General features: G+C 39.3%; 2 protein-coding genes and 13 non-coding genes across 15 annotated transcripts in view; all 15 read right to left on the minus strand.

The window, feature by feature from the left end:
• mfsd4aa (major facilitator superfamily domain containing 4Aa) overlaps positions 1-18,579 on the minus strand; it is a 91,993-nt gene extending 73,414 nt beyond the window's left edge. Inside the window, exons 1-6 of the mRNA XM_062416208.1 lie at positions 18,347-18,579; positions 15,034-15,232; positions 14,093-14,353; positions 12,995-13,118; positions 12,782-12,897; positions 12,515-12,688 (exon numbers count right to left, since the gene is read on the minus strand). Of these exons, the coding sequence (XP_062272192.1) occupies positions 12,515-12,688; positions 12,782-12,897; positions 12,995-13,118; positions 14,093-14,353; positions 15,034-15,232; positions 18,347-18,579 (1,107 nt within the window). The remainder of the gene's footprint in view (positions 1-12,514; positions 12,689-12,781; positions 12,898-12,994; positions 13,119-14,092; positions 14,354-15,033; positions 15,233-18,346) is intronic.
• On the minus strand, positions 328-400 carry trnaf-gaa (transfer RNA phenylalanine (anticodon GAA)). Its single transcript has one exon. It is a non-coding gene; the product is annotated as a tRNA-Phe (tRNA).
• Positions 817-889, minus strand: trnaf-gaa (transfer RNA phenylalanine (anticodon GAA)). Its single transcript has one exon. It is a non-coding gene; the product is annotated as a tRNA-Phe (tRNA).
• Positions 1,796-1,868, minus strand: trnaf-gaa (transfer RNA phenylalanine (anticodon GAA)). The gene has a single exon. It is a non-coding gene; the product is annotated as a tRNA-Phe (tRNA).
• trnaf-gaa (transfer RNA phenylalanine (anticodon GAA)) lies at positions 2,775-2,847 on the minus strand. The gene has a single exon. It is a non-coding gene; the product is annotated as a tRNA-Phe (tRNA).
• Positions 3,754-3,826, minus strand: trnaf-gaa (transfer RNA phenylalanine (anticodon GAA)). The gene has a single exon. It is a non-coding gene; the product is annotated as a tRNA-Phe (tRNA).
• On the minus strand, positions 4,244-4,316 carry trnaf-gaa (transfer RNA phenylalanine (anticodon GAA)). The gene has a single exon. It is a non-coding gene; the product is annotated as a tRNA-Phe (tRNA).
• trnaf-gaa (transfer RNA phenylalanine (anticodon GAA)) lies at positions 5,223-5,295 on the minus strand. The gene has a single exon. It is a non-coding gene; the product is annotated as a tRNA-Phe (tRNA).
• trnaf-gaa (transfer RNA phenylalanine (anticodon GAA)) lies at positions 5,713-5,785 on the minus strand. Its single transcript has one exon. It is a non-coding gene; the product is annotated as a tRNA-Phe (tRNA).
• trnaf-gaa (transfer RNA phenylalanine (anticodon GAA)) lies at positions 6,692-6,764 on the minus strand. The gene has a single exon. It is a non-coding gene; the product is annotated as a tRNA-Phe (tRNA).
• On the minus strand, positions 7,671-7,743 carry trnaf-gaa (transfer RNA phenylalanine (anticodon GAA)). Its single transcript has one exon. It is a non-coding gene; the product is annotated as a tRNA-Phe (tRNA).
• Positions 8,161-8,233, minus strand: trnaf-gaa (transfer RNA phenylalanine (anticodon GAA)). Its single transcript has one exon. It is a non-coding gene; the product is annotated as a tRNA-Phe (tRNA).
• On the minus strand, positions 9,140-9,212 carry trnaf-gaa (transfer RNA phenylalanine (anticodon GAA)). The gene has a single exon. It is a non-coding gene; the product is annotated as a tRNA-Phe (tRNA).
• On the minus strand, positions 9,630-9,702 carry trnaf-gaa (transfer RNA phenylalanine (anticodon GAA)). Its single transcript has one exon. It is a non-coding gene; the product is annotated as a tRNA-Phe (tRNA).
• A 2,078-nt stretch (positions 18,580-20,657) lies between the features above and the next one.
• The window catches only part of cdk18 (cyclin dependent kinase 18), a 59,288-nt gene continuing 53,402 nt past the window's right edge, over positions 20,658-26,543 (minus strand). Inside the window, exons 15-16 of the mRNA XM_062416210.1 lie at positions 26,265-26,342; positions 20,658-25,684 (exon numbers count right to left, since the gene is read on the minus strand). Of these exons, the coding sequence (XP_062272194.1) occupies positions 25,650-25,684; positions 26,265-26,342 (113 nt within the window). The 3' untranslated portion in view covers positions 20,658-25,649. The remainder of the gene's footprint in view (positions 25,685-26,264; positions 26,343-26,543) is intronic.

A 26,543-nucleotide genomic window follows, 5' to 3' on the forward strand; every position in this document is an offset into this window, starting at 1 on the left:
AATGGATTTCTAGGAACAATGAAGAAGCGTCTATCTTTCTCATTGTGACCTGACTGAATGTCAGTGAATCAGGAACTAATGTTTGTTTCCCTGAGCATTAAGGAAAATGATAGAACATCAAAATAGAGTGAAATGATTCATAAGGAAGACATGATATCATGCCATCATCTGAAGAAGATCAGGGATCCAACAACAGGAACATGTCATTGCCATGGATGTGTGGCAGGAAAACCCACACCGACAAATCCCAATCAATTTCAATATCAGTGTCTGAGAGAAGAGCACTCATTATGGTAGCAATGTGTGTCCAAAAGCCTGCCAGGTTCCTGCCGAAACCCGGGATCGAACCAGGGACCTTTAGATCTTCAGTCTAACGCTCTCCCAACTGAGCTATTTCGGCACAAAATTTTACTTTGTGGGCTGGCCGAAAGGTGAAAATTACGGCATGATGTCAAAAAATGTCATGTTTACAACAGTGAATCTTTAAAACATTGATTTCTAGGAACAAGGAAGAACCATCTATCTTTCTCATTGTTACCTGACTGAATGTCACTGAATCAGGAACTAATGTGTGTTTCCCCGACCAATAAGGAAAATGATAGAATATCAAAATAGAGTGAAATGATTCAGAAGGAAGACATGATATCATGCCATCATCTGAAGAAGATCAGGGATCCAACAACAGGAACATGTCATTGCCATGGATGTGTGGCAGGAAAACCCACACAGACAAATCCCAATCAATTTCAATATCAGTGTCTGAGAGAAGAGCACTCATTATGGTAGCAATGTGCGTCCAAAAGCCTGCCAGGTTCCTGCCGAAACCCGGGATCGAACCAGGGACCTTTAGATCTTCAGTCTAACGCTCTCCCAACTGAGCTATTTCGGCACAAAATTTTACTTTGTGGGCTGGCCGAAAGGTGAAAATTACGGCATGATGTCAAAAAATGTCATCTTGACCACAGTGAATCTTGAAAAAAATGGATTTCTAGGAACAAGGAAGAAGCGTCTATCTTTCTCATTGTGACCTGACTGAATGTCAGTGAATCAGGAACTAATGTTTGTTTCCCTGAGCATTAAGGAAAATGATAGAACATCAAAATAGAGTAAAATGATTCATGAGGAAGACATGATATCATGCCATCATCTGAAGAAGATCAGGGATCCAACAACAGGAACATGTCATTGCCATGGATGTGTGGCAGGAAAACCCACACCGACAAATCCCAATCAATTTCAATATCAGTGTCTGAGAGAAGAGCACTCATTATGGTAGCAATGTGCGTCCAAAAGTCTGCCAGGTTCCTGCTGAAACCCAGGATCAAACCAGGGACCTTCAGATCTTCAGTCTAACGCTCTCCCAACTGAGCTATTTCGGCACAAAACTTTACTTTGTGGGCTGGCCGAAAGGTGAAAATTACGGCATGATGTCAAAAAATGTCATCTTTACAACAGTGAATCTTTAAAACATTGATTTCTAGGAACAAGGAAGAACCATCTATCTTTGTCATTGTTACCTGACTGAATGTCACTGAATCAGGAACTAATGTGTGTTTCCCCGACCAATAAGGAAAATGATAGAACATCAAAATGGAGTGAAATGATTTAGAAGGAAGACATGATATCATGCAATCATCTGAAGAAGGGTAGGGATCCAACAACAGGAACATGTCATTGCCATGGATGTGTGGCAGGAAAACCCACACAGACAAATCCCAATCATTTTCAATATCAGTGTCTGAGAGAAGAGCACTCATTATTGTAGCAATGTGCGTCCAAAAGTCTGCCAGGTTCCTGCCGAAACCCGGGATCGAACCAGGGACCTTTAGATCTTCAGTCTAACGCTCTCCCAACTGAGCTATTTCGGCACAAAATTTTACTTTGTGGGCTGGCCGAAAGGTGAAAATTACGGCATGATGTCAAAAAATATCATGTTTACAACAGTGAATCTTTAAAACATTGATTTCTAGGAACAAGGAAGAACCATCTATCTTTCTCATTGTTACCTGACTGAATGTCACTGAATCAGGAACTAATGTGTGTTTCCCCGACCAATAAGGAAAATGATAGAACATCAAAATGGAGTGAAATGATTTAGAAGGAAGACATGATATCATGCCATCATCTGAAGAAGGGTAGGGATCCAACAACAGGAACATGTCATTGCTATGGATGTGTGGTAGGAAAACTCCCACAGACAAATCCCAATCAATTTCAATATCAGTGTCTGAGACAAGAGCACTCATTATGGTAGCAATGTGCGTCCAAAAGCCTGCCAGGTTCCTGCTGAAACCCGGGATCGAACCAGGGACCTTTAGATCTTCAGTCTAACGCTCTCCCAACTGAGCTATTTCGGCACAAAATTTTACTTTGTGGGCTGGCCGAAAGGTGAAAATTACAGCATGATCTCAAAAAATGTCATCTTGACCACAGTGAATCTTGAAAAAAATGGATTTCTAGGAACAAGGAAGAAGCGTCTATCTTTCTCATTGTGACCTGACTGAATGTCAGTGAATCAGGAACTAATGGTTGTTTCCCTGAGCATTAGGGAAAATGATAGAACATCAAAATAGAGTGAAATGATTCATAAGGAAGACATGATATCATGCCATCATCTGAAGAAGATCAGGGATCCAACAACAGGAACATGTCATTGCCATGGATGTGTGGCAGGAAAACCCACACCGACAAATCCCAATCAATTTCAATATCAGTGTCTGAGAGAAGAGCACTCATTATGGTAGCAATGTGCGTCCAAAAGCCTGCCAGGTTCCTGCCGAAACCCGGGATCGAACCAGGGACCTTTAGATCTTCAGTCTAACGCTCTCCCAACTGAGCTATTTCGGCACAAAATTTTACTTTGTGGGCTGGCCGAAAGGTGAAAATTACGGCATGATGTCAAAAAATGTCATCTTGACCACAGTGAATCTTGAAAAAAATGGATTTCTAGGAACAAGGAAGAAGCGTCTATCTTTCTCATTGTGACCTGACTGAATGTCACTGAATCAGGAATTAATGTTTGTTTCCCTGAGCATTAAGGAAAATGATGGAACATCAAAATAGAGTGAAATGATTCATGAGGAAGACATGATATCATGCCATCATCTGAAGAAGATCAGGGATCCAACAACAGGAACATGTCATTGCCATGGATGTGTGGCAGGAAAACCCACACCGACAAATCCCAATCAATTTCAATATCAGTGTCTGAGAGAAGAGCACTCATTATGGTAGCAATGTGCGTCTAAAAGCCTGCCAGGTTCCTGCCGAAACCCGGGATCAAACCAGGGACCTTTAGATTTTCAGTCTAACGCTCTCCCAACTGAGCTATTTCGGCACAAAATTTTACTTTGTGGGCTGGCCGAAAGGTGAAAATTACGGCATGATGTCAAAAAATGTCATCTTTACAACAGTGAATCTTTAAAACATTGATTTCTAGGAACAAGGAAGAACCATCTATTTTTCTCATTGTTACCTGACTGAATGTCACTGAATCAGGAACTAATGTGTGTTTCCCCGACCAATAAGGAAAATGATAGAACATCAAAATGGAGTGAAATGATTTAGAAGGAAGACATGATATCATGCCATCATCTGAAGAAGGGTAGGGATCCAACAACAGGAACATGTCATTGCCATGGATGTGTGGTAGGAAAACTCCCACAGACAAATCCCAATCAATTTCAATATCAGTGTCTGAGACAAGAGCACTCATTATGGTAGCAATGTGCGTCCAAAAGCCTGCCAGGTTCCTGCCGAAACCCGGGATCGAACCAGGGACCTTTAGATCTTCAGTCTAACGCTCTCCCAACTGAGCTATTTCGGCACAAAATTTTACTTTGTGGGCTGGCCGAAAGGTGAAAATTACAGCATGATCTCAAAAAATGTCATCTTGACCACAGTGAATCTTGAAAAAAATGGATTTCTAGGAACAAGGAAGAAGCGTCTATCTTTCTCATTGTGACCTGACTGAATGTCAGTGAATCAGGAACTAATGGTTGTTTCCCTGAGCATTAAGGAAAATGATAGAACATCAAAATAGAGTGAAATGATTCATAAGGAAGACATGATATCATGCCATCATCTGAAGAAGATCAGGGATCCAACAACAGGAACATGTCATTGCCATGGATGTGTGGCAGGAAAACCCACACCGACAAATCCCAATCAATTTCAATATCAGTGTCTGAGAGAAGAGCACTCATTATGGTAGCAATGTGCGTCCAAAAGCCTGCCAGGTTCCTGCCGAAACCCGGGATCGAACCAGGGACCTTTAGATCTTCAGTCTAACGCTCTCCCAACTGAGCTATTTCGGCACAAAATTTTACTTTGTGGGCTGGCCGAAAGGTGAAAATTACGGCATGATGTCAAAAAATGTCATCTTGACCACAGTGAATCTTGAAAAAAATGGATTTCTAGGAACAAGGAAGAAGCGTCTATCTTTCTCATTGTGACCTGACTGAATGTCACTGAATCAGGAACTAATGTTTGTTTCCCTGAGCATTAAGGAAAATGATAGAACATCAAAATAGAGTGAAATGATTCATGAGGAAGACATGATATCATGCCATCATCTGAAGAAGATCAGGGATCCAACAACAGGAACATGTCATTGCCATGGATGTGTGGCAGGAAAACCCACACCGACAAATCCCAATCAATTTCAATATCAGTGTCTGAGAGAAGAGCACTCATTATGGTAGCAATGTGCGTCCAAAAGCCTGCCAGGTTCCTGCCGAAACCCGGGATCAAACCAGGGACCTTTAGATCTTCAGTCTAACGCTCTCCCAACTGAGCTATTTCGGCACAAAATTTTACTTTGTGGGCTGGCCGAAAGGTGAAAATTACGGCATGATGTCAAAAAATGTCATCTTTACAACAGTGAATCTTTAAAACATTGATTTCTAGGAACAAGGAAGAACCATCTATTTTTCTCATTGTTACCTGACTGAATGTCACTGAATCAGGAACTAATGTGTGTTTCCCCGACCAATAAGGAAAATGATAGAACATCAAAATGGAGTGAAATGATTTAGAAGGAAGACATGATATCATGCCATCATCTGAAGAAGGGTAGGGATCCAACAACAGGAACATGTCATTGCCATGGATGTGTGGTAGGAAAACTCCCACAGACAAATCCCAATCAATTTCAATATCAGTGTCTGAGACAAGAGCACTCATTATGGTAGCAATGTGCGTCCAAAAGCCTGCCAGGTTCCTGCCGAAACCCGGGATCGAACCAGGGACCTTTAGATCTTCAGTCTAACGCTCTCCCAACTGAGCTATTTCGGCACAAAATTTTACTTTGTGGGCTGGCCGAAAGGTGAAAATTACAGCATGATGTCAAAAAATGTCATCTTGACCACAGTGAATCTTGAAAAAAATGGATTTCTAGGAACAAGGAAGAAGCGTCTATCTTTCTCATTGTGACCTGACTGAATGTCAGTGAATCAGGAACTAATGGTTGTTTCCCTGAGCATTAAGGAAAATGATAGAACATCAAAATAGAGTGAAATGATTTAGAAGGAAGACATGATATCATGCAATCATCTGAAGAAGGGTAGGGATCCAACAACAGGAACATGTCATTGCCATGGATGTGTGGCAGGAAAACCCACACAGACAAATCCCAATCATTTTCAATATCAGTGTCTGAGAGAAGAGCACTCATTATTGTAGCAATGTGCGTCCAAAAGTCTGCCAGGTTCCTGCCGAAACCCGGGATCGAACCAGGGACCTTTAGATCTTCAGTCTAACGCTCTCCCAACTGAGCTATTTCGGCACAAAATTTTACTTTGTGGGCTGGCCGAAAGGTGAAAATTACGGCATGATGTCAAAAAATATCATGTTTACAACAGTGAATCTTTAAAACATTGATTTCTAGGAACAAGGAAGAACCATCTATCTTTCTCATTGTTACCTGACTGAATGTCACTGAATCAGGAACTAATGTGTGTTTCCCCGACCAATAAGGAAAATGATAGAACATCAAAATGGAGTGAAATGATTTAGAAGGAAGACATGATATCATGCCATCATCTGAAGAAGGGTAGGGATCCAACAACAGGAACATGTCATTGCTATGGATGTGTGGTAGGAAAACTCCCACAGACAAATCCCAATCAATTTCAATATCAGTGTCTGAGACAAGAGCACTCATTATGGTAGCAATGTGCGTCCAAAAGCCTGCCAGGTTCCTGCCGAAACCCGGGCTCGAACCAGGGACCTTTAGATCTTCAGTCTAACGCTCTCCCAACTGAGCTATTTCGGCACAAAATTTTACTTTGTGGGCTGGCCGAAAGGTGAAAATTACAGCATGATCTCAAAAAATGTCATCTTGACCACAGTGAATCTTGAAAAAAATGGATTTCTAGGAACAAGGAAGAAGCGTCTATCTTTCTCATTGTGACCTGACTGAATGTCAGTGAATCAGGAACTAATGGTTGTTTCCCTGAGCATTAAGGAAAATGATAGAACATCAAAATAGAGTGAAATGATTCATAAGGAAGACATGATATCATGCCATCATCTGAAGAAGATCAGGGATCCAACAACAGGAACATGTCATTGCCATGGATGTGTGGCAGGAAAACCCACACCGACAAATCCCAATCAATTTCAATATCAGTGTCTGGGAGAAGAGCACTCATTATGGTAGCAATGTGCGTCCAAAAGCCTGCCAGGTTCCTGCCGAAACCCGGGATCGAACCAGGGACCTTTAGATCTTCAGTCTAACGCTCTCCCAACTGAGCTATTTCGGCACAAAATTTTACTTTGTGGGCTGGCCGAAAGGTGAAAATTACGGCATGATGTCAAAAAATGTCATCTTGACCACAGTGAATCTTGAAAAAAATGGATTTCTAGGAACAAGGAAGAAGCGTCTATCTTTCTCATTGTGACCTGACTGAATGTCACTGAATCAGGAACTAATGTTTGTTTCCCTGAGCATTAAGGAAAATGATAGAACATCAAAATAGAGTGAAATGATTCATGAGGAAGACATGATATCATGCCATCATCTGAAGAAGATCAGGGATCCAACAACAGGAACATGTCATTGCCATGGATGTGTGGCAGGAAAACCCACACCGACAAATCCCAATCAATTTCAATATCAGTGTCTGAGAGAAGAGCACTCATTATGGTAGCAATGTGCGTCTAAAAGCCTGCCAGGTTCCTGCCGAAACCCGGGATCAAACCAGGGACCTTTAGATTTTCAGTCTAACGCTCTCCCAACTGAGCTATTTCGGCACAAAATTTTACTTTGTGGGCTGGCCGAAAGGTGAAAATTACGGCATGATGTCAAAAAATGTCATCTTTACAACAGTGAATCTTTAAAACATTGATTTCTAGGAACAAGGAAGAACCATCTATTTTTCTCATTGTTACCTGACTGAATGTCACTGAATCAGGAACTAATGTGTGTTTCCCCGACCAATAAGGAAAATGATAGAACATCAAAATGGAGTGAAATGATTTAGAAGGAAGACATGATATCATGCCATCATCTGAAGAAGGGTAGGGATCCAACAACAGGAACATGTCATTGCCATGGATGTGTGGTAGGAAAACTCCCACAGACAAATCCCAATCAATTTCAATATCAGTGTCTGAGACAAGAGCACTCATTATGGTAGCAATGTGCGTCCAAAAGCCTGCCAGGTTCCTGCCGAAACCCGGGATCGAACCAGGGACCTTTAGATCTTCAGTCTAACGCTCTCCCAACTGAGCTATTTCGGCACAAAATTTTACTTTGTGGGCTGGCCGAAAGGTGAAAATTACAGCATGATCTCAAAAAATGTCATCTTGACCACAGTGAATCTTGAAAAAAATGGATTTCTAGGAACAAGGAAGAAGCGTCTATCTTTCTCATTGTGACCTGACTGAATGTCACTGAATCAGGAACTAATGGTTGTTTCCCTGAGCATTAAGGAAAATGATAGAACATCAAAATAGAGTGAAATGATTCATAAGGAAGACATGATATCATGCCATCATCTGAAGAAGATCAGGGATCCAACAACAGGAACATGTCATTGCCATGGATGTGTGGCAGGAAAACCCACACCGACAAATCCCAATCAATTTCAATATTAGTGTCTGAGAGAAGAGCACTCATTATGGTAGCAATGTGCGTGCAAAAGCCTGCCAGGTTCCTGCCGAAACCCGGGATCGAACCAGGGACCTTTAGATCTTCAGTCTAACGCTCTCCCAACTGAGCTATTTCGGCACAAAATTTTACTTTGTGGGCTGGCCGAAAGGTGAAAATTACGGCATGATGTCAAAAAATGTCATCTTGACCACAGTGAATCTTGAAAAAAATGGATTTCTAGGAACAAGGAAGAAGCGTCTATCTTTCTCATTGTGACCTGACTGAATGTCACTGAATCAGGAACTAATGTTTGTTTCCCTGAGCATTAAGGAAAATGATAGAACATCAAAATAGAGTGAAATGATTCATGAGGAAGACATGATATCATGCCATCATCTGAAGAAGATCAGGGATCCAACAACAGGAACATGTCATTGCCATGGATGTGTGGCAGGAAAACCCACACCGACAAATCCCAATTAATTTCAATATCAGTGTCTGAGAGAAGAGCCCTCATTATGGTAGCAATGTGCGTCCAAAAGCCTGCCAGGTTCCTGCCGAAACCCGGGATCAAACCAGGGACCTTTAGATCTTCAGTCTAACGCTCTCCCAACTGAGCTATTTCGGCACAAAATTTTACTTTGTGGGCTGGCCGAAAGGTGAAAATTACGGCATGATGTCAAAAAATGTCATCTTTACAACAGTGAATCTTTAAAACATTGATTTCTAGGAACAAGGAAGAACCATCTATTTTTCTCATTGTTACCTGACTGAATGTCACTGAATCAGGAACTAATGTGTGTTTCCCCGACCAATAAGGAAAATGATAGAACATCAAAATGGAGTGAAATGATTTAGAAGGAAGACATGATATCATGCCATCATCTGAAGAAGGGTAGGGATCCAACAACAGGAACATGTCATTGCCATGGATGTGTGGTAGGAAAACTCCCACAGACAAATCCCAATCAATTTCAATATCAGTGTCTGAGACAAGAGCACTCATTATGGTAGCAATGTGCGTCCAAAAGCCTGCCAGGTTCCTGCCGAAACCCGGGATCGAACCAGGGACCTTTAGATCTTCAGTCTAACGCTCTCCCAACTGAGCTATTTCGGCACAAAATTTTACTTTGTGGGCTGGCCGAAAGGTGAAAATTACAGCATGATGTCAAAAAATGTCATCTTGACCACAGTGAATCTTGAAAAAAATGGATTTCTAGGAACAAGGAAGAAGCGTCTATCTTTCTCATTGTGACCTGACTGAATGTCAGTGAATCAGGAACTAATGGTTGTTTCCCTGAGCATTAAGGAAAATGATAGAACATCAAAATAGAGTGAAATGATTTATAAGGAAGACATGATATCATGCCATCATCTGAAGAAGATCAGGGATCCAACAACAGGAACATGTCATTGCAATGGATGTGTGGCAGGAAAACCCACACAGACAAATCCCAATCAATTTCAATATCAGTGTCTGAGACAAGAGCACTCATTATGGTAGCAATGTGCGTCCAAAAGCCTGCCAGGTTCCTGCCGAAACCCGGGATCGAACCAGGGACCTTTAGATCTTCAGTCTAACGCTCTCCCAACTGAGCTATTTCGGCACAAAATTTTACTTTGTGGGCTGGCCGAAAGGTGAAAATTACGGCATGATGTCAAAAAATGTCATGTTTACAACAGTGAATCTTTAAAACATTGATTTCTAGGAACAAGGAAGAACCATCTATTTTTCTCATTGTTACCTGACTGAATGTCACTGAATCAGGAACTAATGTGTGTTTCCCCGACCAATAAGGAAAATGATAGAACATCAAAATGGAGTGAAATGATTTAGAAGGAAGACATGATATCATGCCATCATCTGAAGAAGGGTAGGGATCCAACAACAGGAACATGTCATTGCCATGGATGTGTGGCAGGAAAACCCACACAGACAAATCCCAATCAATTTAAATATCAGTGTCTGAGAGAAGAGCACTCATTATGGTAGCAATGTGCGTCCAAAAGTCTGCCAGGTTCCTGCCGAAACCCGGGATCGAACCAGGGACCTTTAGATCTTCAGTCTAACGCTCTCCCAACTGAGCTATTTCGGCACAAACTTTTACTTTGTGGGCTGGCCGAAAGGTGAAAATTACAGCATGATGTCAAAAAATGTCATCTTGACCACAGTGAATCTTGAAAAAAATGGATTTCTAGGAACAATGAAGAAGCGTTTATCTTTCTCATTGTGACCTGACTGAATGTCAGTGAATCAGGAACTAATGTTTGTTTCCCTGAGCATTAAGGAAAATGATATAACATCAAAATAGAGTGAAATGATTCATAAGGAAGACATGATATCATGCCATCATCTGAAGAAGATCAGGGATCCAACAACAGGAACATGTCATTGCCATGGATGTGTGGCAGGAAAACCCACACCGACAAATCCCAATCAATTTCAATATCAGTGTCTGAGAGAAGAGCACTCATTATGGTAGCAATGTGCGTCCAAAAGCCTGCCAGGTTCCTGCCGAAACCCGGGATCGAACCAGGGACCTTTAGATCTTCAGTCTAACGCTCTCCCAACTGAGCTATTTCGGCACAAAATTTTACTTTGTGGGCTGGCCGTAAGGTGAAAATTACGGCATGATGTCAAAAAATGTCATCTTTACAACAGTGAATCTTTAAAACATTGATGTGTAGGAATCTTTTTTCATTGTGACCTGACTGAATGTCAGTAAAGTAGGAACTAATGTTTGTTATGGACCACTAAGCAAAATGATGGAACATCAAAATAGAGTGAAATGATTCAGAACAAAGACGTGATGTCATGTCATCATCTGAAGAAGGGCAGGGATCCAACAAAAAAAAAAAAATGTCATCGCCATGCATGTGTGGCAGGAAAACCCACACAGACAGTTCTTGTGGTGTTGTCAGCAGTTTTTTCTAGAGTGCCATTCTTTACTACCCTCATCTTCTTTAATAAAAAAGACATTAGACTTCAATCTGTTTTTGGGAGATCATTTGATGCAATTAATTCCCTCTTATAAATGAAACGGAATTTGTTTAGTTTGGCCATCTGATGAATTACAAGAAGAGGCAGCAATCTGAGTGACTTTTTTTTTTTAAAGTGACTTATTATTATTGTTATTAGTCTGAGTATGTAACTGATATTAGCGGTTATTGAATCTTTTCTCTAATTAAATGCTATTCACCTTTAGACCAGCAGAGGACAGAGTTCAGTAGCAGTTGATACTGGTATTAAGAGGGCTGCAGTGTGTCATTTCCCATCTTTCCTTGTACATGTATTAATTTGTTTAGAGTTTTGTAGTGTCTAAAAGTAATTATTTAGATATGTGTTAATTCTGATTCCAACATTCCATCTACTAACATTCATGTGTGGTCTTCACAAAACACAGGTCTCCCAGTACAACATGCATTGTTTGTGAGTCCAGATGTCTGCGCACAAATCAAGCTCTTGTTTAGGCTATTTTGGATCACATTGTTTTGGTTTCTCCTCTCTCATCAACCTTATTTCAAGCTAGCGACCAACTACACTACTAACTACTAACTACACTACTACTAATAACTCTAGAAAAGTATTATTGGAAAAAACTGTTGTTGGGTGGTTAGAAACATGACTACCAATGAATGCTAATTTTTTGCTGTGTTTCTTCTAGAGGTAGAAATAGGCAGGCGTTTGCTAAGAAGATCCCATGAGTCTTTTATAACATGATAAAATCTTTTAGTACATTGCTTTTTCAACGTGTTTCTGCTGCCCTCAGTAATAAAAATCCAAATCAAACAAGAAATAAAACAATTACTGAAGTTTTAAAAATTAGGTTGAGCTTTGTATACTGTCATTCCAACTAACCAGGTCTCATCAGCACCAATCTAAGAAAGTGTTTTCCTGAAATTAGGTTACTGCCCCAACTTCTACTACAGTGCATACACACTGGAAGTCAAGGCAATAATTCCATGACAGGATTAAATGTACTGAAATTATGAGAAAGAGTGAATAACACAGGCAGATAGAAAGACAGACAGAGGATGACAAACAAATACAAAAAGTACAGCTGATGAGAGTATCCTGTCAGTAGCTGTTCAAGTGCCTTGATCAGGTGTTCAGCATGAAGAAGCAGTTACTATATTTATTTTAGATAAAAGATCCTGCTTTATGTATACCTACCTGGTAAATAAATCTCTTATTGATGCCACCTTATCCTTTTGTATGATTTCCCACCCAGTTCAAATATTTGGTTTGAACTGTCACATGACTGCTGGGCATGAGCTCTGTTGTTTGTTTTTATATTGTATTTATAACAGAACATATATGGTTTGACATACATTGACAAGCTCTATTCTAGCTGCACTGTAAACTACACTGCACTACACTCTGTAGGGTGGATTTGTCCTTTAAATGTGTGCTCATACCAGACTGAACGTGAGCAGCCTGGGTGCTGTGTATCTGTAGGACAGGTAAATGGAAGCCAGTCTTCCTGCTGTGATGGCGGCCCAGAATACACTGTCCAGATAGCCGGCAGTCTTATGACCCATCAGCAGAGGAGGGGAAACGGCGTAGGTGTAGACGAAGCCAGCATAGGAGCCCTGCAGGATAAGAAACACAGCAGGGTTTTAGAATAAGACTATAATGTTTTATGTAAGTTTTGTATATGAATGAGTGGGAGCAGGATGTCTCACTATAATTCCATCAGTGATGAAGAGAATGGCTCCACCCAGAATGTGAAGGAGGAAGAAAGTTGGAGGACGACCCCGGAGTTTGGCAGGGTTGCAGCAAATAAACACACTCCCATGACCTGGAAAGGTAGGGATACTGTTTGTCATTTCGTGTGAATGCAGTGGTCACAAAGGCACACACACACACACACACACATATATATATACATGTTTTACCTTGGCCACTGTCCTCAGCAGAGCTTGTACTTGAGTCTTTGGCAAGCAGACGTGGACTGTTGCTAAAGCAAGGCAGCAGTCTTTCATAGTACATCAATGTGAGTACTGCTGCTGGCACAGGGAGCTGCCAGGACACACACACACAAAAACACACAAAGAAGCCATTGTTAACCAAGTGGGCAGTCATACTTCCTGTTGGCTGATTCCATTTGTGACTGTCCTGTTCTGAAAGTAGAGTCCACATCTAATCTCGCCCTCCACTTGAACTTGATCCTGTTCAAACAGAAGAATGCAACAGTACTCCGGCTTACCTAGGATCTTGTCGCTTTATGTGAGTGACAGTTTCAGCCATGTGGAGGAATGCAAGTAATTCTGAGAAGAACAAAACTAAACACAAAAGGACACAATTTTCTAGAGCAACACTGTTTGTTTCAGAGTTAATGGGAAATGTTAAGGACAATACTGCAGAATGCTGCAGAGTTTCTAATTATTATTCCAAGATCCTGCAAATAACTTAATGATTATGGTTGGTTGGTCTCCCATTTTTGTCCCCATGTCATTCCCATCACCCACTGCTATATTGTGTTTATTACCAAACGTTAGCATGCTAACAAGCTAAGCTAAGACTCTGCTACAATAAGCATGACACTGTTGTTGTGAGCATGTTAGCTTGCTGACGTTTAAGTTCTTGTTTTCAACTTATAGAACTGTCACTTCATATTCTACATTTCGGCATTTGAATGTGGGCAAATTTGTAATATTCGATCTGCTCAAATTGCAAATTCACAATGAATAAGCACAACTTGAATTGTACTCAAGCTGTGACTACAAATTCAATAGATCAGTGAATTGGGCTATTGTTATTCTCACTGCTAATATATTTATATTTATTATATATATATATATATATATTAATATTTATTTTTGTAATTCTAGCCATCATTCCTCTTGGTTATTATGCAATTGCACTTCCCAGGTTAAAAGAACAGTCAGACAGTCAGGTTTCTCATTCCTTGAAATGAGAAAGTGTGTCAAATCTTTGACTGGTACTGTACATTGTGTGTCTTCATATGATACATGATGTTGACATGAACTCACATTGATTAAAGCTATGATCCAGAAAGCGTAGGACACCCTGGTGATGACGGTGCCCTCAGTATGCAAGGGATACTGAGAGATGTTGTGCAGTGCTGTTCCGTGCCCAGCCATGCTGCTGCGGAGGTGGTACAGGTCCGCTGAAGAGGAAGACGAAGAGTTGGCAGTCCAATTGGTGCCCAGGACACAGCTGTTCTCAGACAGGAAAGGATCAGCCACCAGCGGGCTGACCAGCGCTCCCAGGCCTATGAAGAAATGCAAGGCCTAGGAAGAGACATGAATATAGAGACCTCCTTAAAGATGATGGATCATTGGTTTAAAAAGGAATCTGAGAGGTGGAATTGAACTTCTTATTATAATTAGCTACATTCGTAAGAAACCATCATTTTATAGTTTGTTTCTATGTGAGAATAACATCCATTTTGATGCCAGTGTCTTTGAATACGCTTTATTTTTCTTCAAATTGACAGACGGGAACTGATGTGTACTATGGCTGTAATTTCATGAAGGCTACCAGAGAGGAATAAATCGTGTACTAATTACAAGGAAAAGTAGGACAGGGTTTAATTTGTACAGTGCACAGCAGGTCAGCTGAACATGCTAAAATATAACATTTGGCAAGTGTATAATTTAATTTTGGTCCAATATGGATAATGAGGTTTTCAAGACAAGCAAACAAGCAAGCAACAAATATTTACTTCAGATCAGTTTTTTTCCAGTCATTAGGATTTTAAGCAAATCATAATCAACCATACTATTAAGGAAGGTAAAAGGAATTTAGGCTATCGCACTTTAGTATGAACATATGTACAGTATACATTTCTATATTCTTTCAAAACTCTCTATAGTTTATTTGCATTATTATGGTTTGAGTAAAAACTATAATATCTTATATATTATGTTCATCGCTGTCATTTCCCCTCCCACCCCTCTCCTCTTCTGACCTGCAGGAAGATGGCGGAGTCCCTCTGGTACATCTTCACCAGCTGCAGGTTAGCAATGGTGTCAATCACCCCCATGGCTTTGCCAGCAATCGCCATCGCAATGGACAACAGTATCACATGGTTACATAGAGGTATGATGGCAAACACGAGGGAGATGATGAGAGTGCAGGAGAAGAGGGCTGACAGGGATGACAAGAGTCTGAAGAAGACAAGAACACCAACAGCATTGTGTAACATATCCACATTCAATTCATTGACAATTGAAAACATAAGGGAAAAGTATAGATTGTATGTTTGAACGATTGTATAATTACAAACTATTCTTATAAAACTTACTATCAGTGGTTGTTAGTCAGTAAGCTGACAAATGCTGTATTGTAGCTCAGCTGATGCCAGATTAAAAGGGGAATTTCCAGCATGTTGTTGCCACAGTAAAGTCACCTTGATGGGCTGCTGCTCCACTAACTTTTATTGACACAGTCAGTTTATCAAAGCTTCAACGACCATTATACGTCCACACTATCTTTACCTTGTTTAATTTTTTTCCTGCCAACTTTCCACTCTCCTTTTCACCTTGTCCTAGATACCTATCATTTTATTGAAAGGATATATCAAATCGAGCCTTTGATACGAAGGTACAAAAACATAGCAGAACTTACTAAGATACATGCTGGCAACATATTTGTTTCTGTCAACCATTTTGTGAAATCGGTGTTAGATGAGTTGTCGTTTTATCAAAATGCTAAATTCTTTGGTGCCAGCTTGTTAAATGTGAATATTATTTTTTTTTTTTTACCTCTATTATAGTTAACTTTATATTTTTGGTTTGTGGAATGTTGATCGAAATTTTCACCGCTTTCTGACACTTTATAAATAAAACATCTACCTGGTTAAACAAGAAAATAATAGACAGATTAATCAGTAATAAAAATTATATAATCAATGCTTACAGCCCTACAGTCCATTATAAAGCATTATAAAGTGTCCAAAGTACAAGACTGCATCGACATCTCATGACTCTGAGATCCACTTTTAATCAGCCAGCCTAGAAACTCCCAGGAAAATTACTAATTTACAAAGTGTTTGAGAGAGAGAGAGAGAGAGAGCGAGAGAGAGAGAGAGAGAGAGATTGAGAGAGAGCGAGTGTGGGTGTGTGTGCGCACACATGTGTGCGCATCTTAACAACATTGACAAGACTGTAATGTAAACATGTCATTTAAATGAATAAAAAAACTGAAGACATTTTGTGATAAGTGACAGTTTTACAGAGTTTGAATATGAATGTATTTTATTATATGTATTCTATGAACTCAATGAGAATTTTAACCTTCGACAGTTAGACACAACTCTAAATTTGACTGGCAAATCTGAAGCATTGAAATGCCAGACAGCTGTTTGAGGTGTGGTTCGCCTCACGCACTGACCAGCCACTGAACAGTAACCTGAAGTGCACTACAGTATTTCAAGCCACATGAGCATTTGTGTGTTTGTATCTGGTGGTTTTTTTTATATATGATCTTTGATACAGACGCTGCAGCCTCTATAAAGGCTTATTATCTCATTATCCTGGCCCTAAATTAAAAAAGAAAATAATCACATATCACTCAACCACGTACACGTCTTAGACTAAAAGATTGTGATAATAGAACCTCATTATGAAGCCTATTTTGCACTGCCATGTATGTAATTATGGTAGAGAATACTAACTACCCTTTTTCATGTTTCAAAATGTCCAGGAATTTTAATAAGGTTATGACCTTGGTGACCTTAGTTAGTTTTGAACACAGTTGGGCACATAACTCAACTCATATCAGTCTGGTGCATTGATGACTGTACAAGCTGATGGAGCTTAGACTGTAAGTCTTACTTAATACTTACAGTATTTTTTAACTATGCCATCCGTCATGTTGTCTGTCAGTTTATTAATTGTCTAGCATTATTGTTGCTTTTTGTGCATGGCTTTTTATAATGTGTCTATTGTCTATGTCCTGCTTGCTTGTGGCCTGCTAGTTTGTTATTGTGTCTTGTGTAATCAATTTAGTTGATGTTGGTGTTGCTGCTTAATGTTGTTCTTGTTTTTGTCTGTAGCAACTTTCTGCTGTTTGAGCTGAGTCTTTGTTAGCTTGCATGTGTATGTGTGGATTTTTGCATTGTTTTCTGCTTTTTAATCTTTATTTAGATTTAGTCTTCTTATTTTTTAATTTATTACTTGTATGCCTAAAACTAAATCTTTTTATATTATTTTAGGGTGAATACCTAACCCTAACCCTCAGTCCAGGGACAGCAGATGTAAAATAGACTTTTGGCTAATTCTGGCATGTTTACGTTTGTCAAAATGTTTTATTAATATGCATTGTCCCTGTTCATTAAACCTTTTAATAAAAAAATAAAATAAACTACTAATTGCTAAAACAAACATATTTTATTACCTGACTTAAATTTGAATATGCAGAAAGGTATTGAAATGGTAAACTTTCCTCTTACCATAAATCGGGTTTGCATATATTTGGTGACACAATTAGTAAAGTGCAGTCACCACAGACCACAGGTAGAGAGTGTATGCACATCCATTGTATTTGACCAGGTTTTACAGCAGCAGAAGTGATGCATCACTTCCTGAACAAGCTTTCGACAAGATTATGTTGATGAGCAATGTTGATATAGTCAAAATCGTGAGATGTCACACTGATAAAACAGTGTGTAAAGAAGAACATCTCATAAGTTAACCTTTCAATAGTTTCCTTTCAATATTAACAAACATTATTAGATTGATTACATAAAATATACTATGGTGAAAACAAAGTCACTGTTAAGTACCACAGACACACTTAGTTTTAAAGGGAATAGCTACTATACAGTATATCTCTTTAGAAGTGATAAGGTCAAAAACTGTTGAGTACAACAAAAATACTGTCAGACCACTGTTTTGTTTTCTTATGCCAAGTTCACATTCAGGTTTGTGTAACATCCTATCCCATCTTGATCACAATGCAAAAAAGTTTCGAGGAAGTAAAATACTTATTTCTGGGAAATGTGTCTTATTTGTATCTAAAAAGAAAAGAATCTTATCAAGCATGTTTTGCATTAGAAAAGAGAGATTTCAGCTAATATTGAGTCCATTTGAACTAATAACAAGCTATAACAACGTTTTACGTAATATCCTAGCAGAGAAAGATTGTTTTCCTTATTTTAAAAGTAAGACCACTTGTACAACTTCTCAATTTAAGAATCTTATGAAACCACAACAATTAAGTTTTTTGATCTATTTTTAATCATTTACAATGTTTTATCACTGCATTACAACCAGACTCACGTTTTCTTGAAGAGTCCTCCCAGACTGCTGCCCACCAACAGGAAGAACTGCTGGGAGAAGAAGACCCAGGTGATCTGTTGCAGGGTGGACTGGGTCTGACACCTCAGATCCAGAATGGTAGGTCCCAAAAAGGCAATGCATAGACCAAAGCTGAAGAACACACTCCAGTAGGTCAGAGTTTGATACCAGTTGCGCTTAAATAGCGCCCAGACCCGCTCATCCAGCAGCTTCATGACGATACACAGAAGGTTCCACCTGAGCGCTGCAGAGGCCGCACAGCTGCCAGCTGATCATTTACAGTGATGGTGTGGAGCTCCGTGGAACGCGACTAAGCAAACTGCCAGGGCAGAGAGTAAACACAGAGTCACCGAGCCAGAGCAGACTCCAGTAAGGAGCCAGATATCCTAATGACAGACGTCACGCTGATTGGATCAATGCACCGCCCTCTTTCTGAATGCTTTCACATCAGTTTCTCCCTGAACTATGCCTGTTTTGATTATAAAGACTACAATTATTATTGTCCTCTTGCCATTAGTCATTCATTTAAAAATCAAAAAAAGTTTGTTTTGTTCGTTTTATTGATTTAAAACGGTGTTGTGTTAACTGAGTTATGCCAACTAGAAACACATGACAAACGTAGCCTATCAATTGAAATGATAAGGAATTTATAAAATGAATTGTTTAAATCCAGACAGAAATTTCCCCAGGGGGACTAAACTGAGGTTCAATTTTAGGAGTTTGCAACCAGGGTTGGGAGGGTTACTTTAAACATGTATTGGTAACTCATAATACTTCTAATCCAAGTATCACAATATTAAAGTAATGTAACTTGATTACTTTCTGTTACTTTTGGATTACCTCAATACCAAACATGCAATAATAAAGGGCCAAATCCACAAGATTGCATGGCTTTTGCAACCGCTAAACCGGTGCAAATGAGACAAATAATAGTATCTAATTCACAAAACACCTGCAAAGAGTGAAATGCGGCTGCAAACTGCGCTGCCAAGCAAATACCACCATTGTGCCTGTCATTTGCATGTAGCCTATGAGTTGGATAATATCCTTACATTCCCTTCCTATGCAAATAAGCATGAAGTTGCCACACACAGTTAGGGTGGAGATGTTAGTGTGTTCAGAGAGTTGGTGTTAGTGTTTCTCTCTCTCTCTCTCTCTCTCTCTCTCTCTCTCTCTCTCTCTCTCTCTCTCTCTCTCTCTCTCTCTCTCTCTCTCTCTCTCTCTCTCTCCACCTCAGTTCTTTTTTCTTCCTTTCCAGTTTATCTGAGTGGAGCCATGCACTTGTTCTACTTAGTAAGTCAGATGAACGATTCTCGAGATATGCAAAGGACACACATACAGACAAAGAGACAGACAGACAGAGATACCTTGCTGTTAAGTTAGATGAACTGCAGTACCTGTTCAAAATGTGTGATCCTGCAGTAAGTCTTAAGTTCCTCAGAAACTGCTTATCAGCTTCTACCACTGCACACTAGACAGTATCCTCACCTACTGTTGCACTGTGCGGTACTCCAGCTGCATTGCTGCTGACAAAAAAGACCTGCTGAGGGTTGTGAAGACGGCTGAGAGGATTGTCAGCTCTCCCCTCCCAAACCCGAGTGACATCCACTTAGATCTTTTTCGTCACTTGATTAAGAATCACACTTAAAATGTTTAAAACATCAAGGTCTATTAAGTACTGTTTTTTATTTTTAGGGGCCATTTTTAAAACTCCCCTGCATGCATAATTGTTTTTATTTTATTTCACATGTTCGTTGGGTTGGATTACACTTATTAGAGTTATGTGCAGAATGATGTTTTGCATTCCTATTACAAACCACCTCAGATGGTGAAATTGAATATACCACCATGTCATGTTGGTGAAAATGTGTAATGATTGATAACCAGCAAATGTCTGCTAATATCTTGTCTAAAATGCATAAAATATTTAATGGAATGCAAACAGGAGATTATTCCTACTCAGGTAATTGGGTTATCATTAGGTTATGTAATACTGAGTGTAATTGAAAAGTTATGGGAAATGTGCAGCATAGCTTTTATTTATTTGCATTTGAAGATAGATTATATATATTAAAAAAGACACTGATGATACATGTTGTGTCTGCCTTTATCACCAACTGTGCATTAAACTAATGTGATGTCCTGTACTGTCATGTCATAACCCAATAGCACCATCTAGTGTTACATCTATGTTACTGCCTTCATTCAATATCCTTCAAGAAATATGTTCTATCAACTCCAAATTGTAAAATGAACCATGCAATGTGCCAAAACCAAGACATTAAACAGGTAATATGTTTATTATTTATTTATTCATCAATTAATCAATTATTCGATCAATTTTATGCCTGTTGGTAGTCACAGTACATTCAATTTCTCATTTTATAACAGTGTAGACCAATCACACAAAATATCACATCTCATACAAAATCTAAACCTATCTTTTATAAAACATTTAGACATCATCGGCATGTTTTTTTCTTTACTTTATTTTAAATACAGTGCTCTATTGTTTTTTAACTGACTGAGAAAGATGAAAACATCTGTTAAAATACATATATTATTTCTTTTTCATTACAGTATTTAAAATAGCTTAATTTACCACAACTAAACACTGAGTAATACTTCTGCCACTGAAGGAAGGGAAGGGGAGGTTGGAAGTGTAACATCCACAGCTATACATCACTCTGAAGTCCCTGCAGATTTGCCCTGAATTTCTCTCCTTGTTGCCTTCACTTTTGCTGGCTTTCACTGACAGGTGAACAGAGAGTTGGATGGTCTCAACATACGGCTTCCATTGGCTTCATTTACTTCAGAGACAGAAAAACTTGAAATTGTCATTTGACTTTCACTGGAATTTGTCTCTTTACTCTCACACAAACATAAATGAGCACATATGACTCTTCCAATCAGTCTGCAACCAGGTGCTGGAGTGCTTTAGAGGTTCTGTGCTTTTGAGGGTCAAACCAACAACTGACTGATAACTGTTTAGTTTTGTTCCATAATTTAAATTAGGCCAGTCTGGCAATGCACAGGGATCTGGCAAAACAACTCAGGGTATTCCAGCAAAAAAGATGAACCTGACACAACTTTTGCCAGACCACAAAGCGACATCACCCAGGAAGGCAAATCAAACATTCACGTGCATATTCCTGGTAGATTACTTTGTACTAATTTGAATGCCATATTTCTGCTCTTTAAAAACACAATCGTTGTGACACAAATTAAAATAATTTATGCAAATATAAGTTTTGGGGTGTGAGAAACCTTCAAAGTCAGATCTGCTACTTGGACCAGCTTCTAGGTCTTGTTTAATGTTTCCACCGAACATTACCTTGCATCGTTTTGACTCAGGACTATATTTAGTCTGAGAACCCGCTTGGCTTCTCTACCTCTGTCTTCCTTGAGCAATCTCAAGGTGTCATTCATATGCTCTTACCAAGTCAAAGTGGAATTATTGTACATTTCGCCAGACATTTTGCCTCTAATGCAAAAGGATTATACTATTCTGACTGACTGGTGGGTAGTCTGAGGCATCTAACTTCTGTAGGGTGGATCATTAAGACCAGGGCAAGGTTGAAATGAGCTGGTTCATACCAAGTGTTGTCTGACAACATCTAAAGGAAACAGTATTTATAGGTGTTATGAACGGTCACATAAAGAAAGGTGAAATACTATCATAGAGAGGGGCAAGACATGACCATCATTCAAAGGGGTGCACTGATTTGTACATATGAAATTAAATGGTGAAAAATGGGAAAAAGAGAGCTGGAAAGATAATTACAAATTCTGCATACTTTCACATCTTGGCACACTTGGCCAATCACTGCATGAACGTTGTTGGACTGTCACTTTTAAACGTCTCTGTAGGACCCAGGCACCCAGTTCCAATGTCAGAAAGGTATTCTGGGAGAGTAGTAAGTAATCCAACAAGCATTTCATTTGAAGCGTGCCAACACCTTTTACCTCTGTAAAATCTTTCACACATTGCAAGTTGATAAGACCACATGTGGATCTTTAGACCACGTGGCAGTCATGTTTGAGTCTTTAGAGTGACTGCCTTGGGAGGGATTTCAGGACTGCACTATAAGCAAGTGGCTAATTATTGGTGTGATAGGTATTCTCCTCTGTTGAGTGATGATTGTTCCAGTTTGGCAAAGATGGCCTGCTTTGTTCCTCTTTAAATCAACTGTCTTCTCGGTCCAATATGAATACACTGCTGTCCTCAAAGTACTGCCACATGTCTACACTAAAACAAGCAATTTTTAATGCCATTTTTGCCATTCCAGCATCTGGTGAAGACAGACAGCCTGGCTGACCACCAAATCATTGTTTTATGGTTGTGACATCATCTCATGAAATATACATAAATTCAAATTAATGAGAACAGCTGAGCAGTGTCATCATCTATATCAACATTTAAAACAAATGAAAATAGAGAATGGAATTATGGAAAGCTAAATTCACAACGCAGTTGGTCTAATTTAAATATTTTATTTTTTCTGTTGTCAGACAACAGAGCAAGTATAGCATTGTGATTTAATTGCTGCTCATAAATATTATATTAACCAGCAGTCACTGTCCAGCTGCTGCACTGTAGTGCTGTAAAAAATCTTTATTTCTAGAGAGCAACATAATCTGATGTAAAACTCTAAAAGGTTCTAAATGTAATTGCTTGGCTTAATGTGGACTTAAATAGGTATATGTGCTATGCCTAGTGTATACTGGTCTTCTGATCGTAACACACAATATTCCTCAGCAGACAGAAGTTGCCCAGTTGTCACATTAGATAATTTGTATTTTACTGAGCACTTCTTTAACTTTAAAGGCTACATGGACTTCTCGTCCAAAACTGACCCTATAGGGCAACCCGGTGGCCTAATGTTTAAGGTGCATACCTCATCAAAATTAATTAATGTGGCCCAAACCCCATTGTAGATGGCTTACACCTAAGTATTTTTCCCCCCCGCTGCATCTGAATAGCACTGGACATAGGAGGGACAGGGAGGGAGAGGGAGTCAGGGCAGATAAGGAGAGAGGAGAGTGTAGGTGTAGTGTAGTTTAGCCATAAGCCCCCATCATGTTTGTGTCTGCAGATCATTTCGTCTTCAAGGGCATAAACTTAAACTCTGAGTTCCATTCCAACAGCCATTAGGGAACTTATAAGAACACCAGATAAGGAAGATTTGAACATTTCACTTCTGCATCTGCTGAGTGTACTGTCTAAAGTTATACTGTATGTAGTTTTATACAGTGACTTTTGTGGCCTTTCACCGAGCTATAATATAGCAATATGCCATAGCCATACAAATCATAAGGGGTAGTGGTAATGGTGTAGTACCGAGAATAACTTGCTACTAGAAAGTACTTGTTAGACATACTTTCTCAGTTTACTGGTCTAGGGTTAAGGGTTTTTTGGTCATATGTTGTATCATCTAAGGTAAGACACAAAGGGAAGGGAGCAGGCTTCAGAGGACACTTCTGGTTTGTGCAAATAGGAAACTATAAGAAATACATACACTCATAGTGAGTTATTTACAGACACAAAGCAAATGCCTCCTAACACACTGGCTACACAAGATCAAATATAGATTCTTCACAAACCAAAATATCATGCACAGTTTACTAAGGCAACTTCAAAAACTGGAGTGAAAGTCAGCGGTTAACACCGTATGTATGGAACAAAAGCCCACACTGAGTAGAAACACAGGGACGCTGTAGCAAGGCAAGTTTGTTGACACGAATCCATTTATATTCACGATGAGTCAGATTTTATGTTGGTTCTATATGTTTGTTACATATGAGTAGAGGTACTGTAAATGAACAGCGTGTTGCTACCATTTTAATGGACTGCTTTTATATCCAACTGTCCAACTTCAGGACTGCCATGTGACATACACACATCTAGCTGCCATATCTATTGACTGTGAACTAATCATTCAACATATCCAGGTAGCTAACAATCATTTGCTAATGCATTAACTCTTTAGATTATGCTTTAACTAGCATACAGTACAAGGTTTGAGCTTTTAGTTTTGAAGGCATTGTTAAGTTTATCTGCTTAATTAGCCTGTTAGCTCAGTTATAGCTAACACAGAAAAACATAATTGTTTTAATTGTGCCAATTGTAAAGATACACTCACTGGGTTTGTTATTTAGCAAGTGCCTAATAGCATTCAGGGCTCAAGCTACCATTACCATTTTCTTTTTTTTTTCAGGTTTTTTTTAAAGAAACCTGGGGAAATATGTATGGAATCTACTACTTGTAAGCCAACAAAATTTAAAACTAAATCAAATTTTCAGCATTTCTCCACCAGAATTTTGGCACTATGTAAAGGGCATTTAAACCTTAATGCCAGAATCAATGAAATATTAATAAATAAACTGAGAGCTTTTCTTTGGCTTCTGGTCAAAATTTTCTGAAGGCAGTGGAAAGAGTGTTAGAGGACCTCATGACCTCAGTATTTGTTAAATCCTGACTCTGGCCCTGAAAGCACCCACAAATCCCAGAATTTTAGGATTCAGAGGGATCACTGGGCCCTGTAACAAATTCAAAGAGTGTATCTTTAAGCTATATCTTTGTGTTTTGGTGAAAAACAAACCTAAACTTTAGTAAGACACAACAGTTAGCAAATTTTGGAAACAAACTGACCTCAAACTGCACCTTCACTCACACTGCGCCATTCCCCATTTCTGTTTGTCCCAGTATTGTTCAGGCAATACTTCTGAACACCTGCAACTCTGTGATGATTCCAGATGTTGTAGCTACCATAGATGGCCAGAGTCCTGGGTTTGCTCTGGTTGGAAATTGTATGTGGTAATACGACATCAGGCAAGTGTGTGTATATGTGTACAGTATAACAGAACAGAGCATTTTATTTCCAGGGCTGACATGTATGTGTGTGTCGGCAGGATATATATAAATCTCTTATGTGTGCAACTAAGTCACGGCAGCATGTTCAGTGTCACTGATTGTGCAAATGAGAGCAAACAAATGTGTATGTGTGTGTGTAGGAAGGGGAGTATATCTCAGCTCAGTCATTTCATGTGCTGTGCAAGTTTATTTAGAGGAACCCTGTGTATCTCCACGGTCAGCTGCGATGGAAATGAGTGGGGCACATGAGCTTATGTTTTCATGCAAGTGTATGTTTGTGTGTGTCTGTGTGTGTGTGTGTGTGTGTGTGTGTGCATGCTTGTGAATGTGCTGAGCTCTGTTTGCCTTTATGCTGTGCTCTGAAAAGTCAGGTGCTCTGCTCTGTGTATCTCAGTTCCTTCTCCACGACCTCTAGAAGATGCTTTGCCTGCGGTTCTTTCCTCGACCTGGAGAGAGATACATTGAAATTAGCACCTGTTCTAAAATATACCAACAGATGTATATTTATAGGCTACATTATTTTGATGGTGATGGTTTCATTTTCATTAAAGCATTTCACCTTTATCAGTGAGTCTTGAAAACGAATATTCCAATGTTATTTGGTATATAAACAAGTGGCAGTAATCTGTATTGAATAAGTATAATTCTCCGTTTATTTTCATTTTCTTTTTAGTTTCCTAGAGACTCATCTCTGTGATATTTTAACTTGTGTGAGAGTAAACAAACTCAGCATGTCAGCTTCTTGCGGAACTTTGCTTATTAGCAAAGTCTGTCTGTATACAGTTCAGCATTTCAGATCAGGGACTAAACGGCTAGGTTAAATTCAAGCAGAGTGTTTGAGTGGGTTCAAGAAATACAATCCTTCTATCCAGTAAACTTGAATGACCTTCATTAAATCTGTTAAGTTTATTATATGTGCTATATGAAAAGCATAATATATATAATATACTATATTAAATGAAAGTGACATGAGAAAAGCTTGTAGTGAAGTCATATTATGTTGAGACTGTGTGGAGGGTACAGCACCTAGAGGTTGAAACACTGAGCTGCGGTGGCCTGGGTCCTTCTGGAGCTGCAACTCTTTGAGGGAAAACACTGAGGCAGCTACAACAAGAAAAGGAAAGCAGGGGACAAGTTTAGAGCATAATACAAAAAGATTAGTGTGTTTTATATAAACTCTGTTTTAATAACATAATACACTGCTACATTTAGTTGTATGATACAACGTATTATGCAAGCTTTTGGTTATTACTTGTTCTATTAATGTAGTTTTGTTGTGGGTTTTGCTCAGTGTAAAGTAAAAGA

Source organism: Scomber scombrus, chromosome 3 (assembly GCF_963691925.1).
Source record: "Scomber scombrus chromosome 3, fScoSco1.1, whole genome shotgun sequence".
Taxonomy (NCBI): domain Eukaryota; kingdom Metazoa; phylum Chordata; class Actinopteri; order Scombriformes; family Scombridae; genus Scomber; species Scomber scombrus.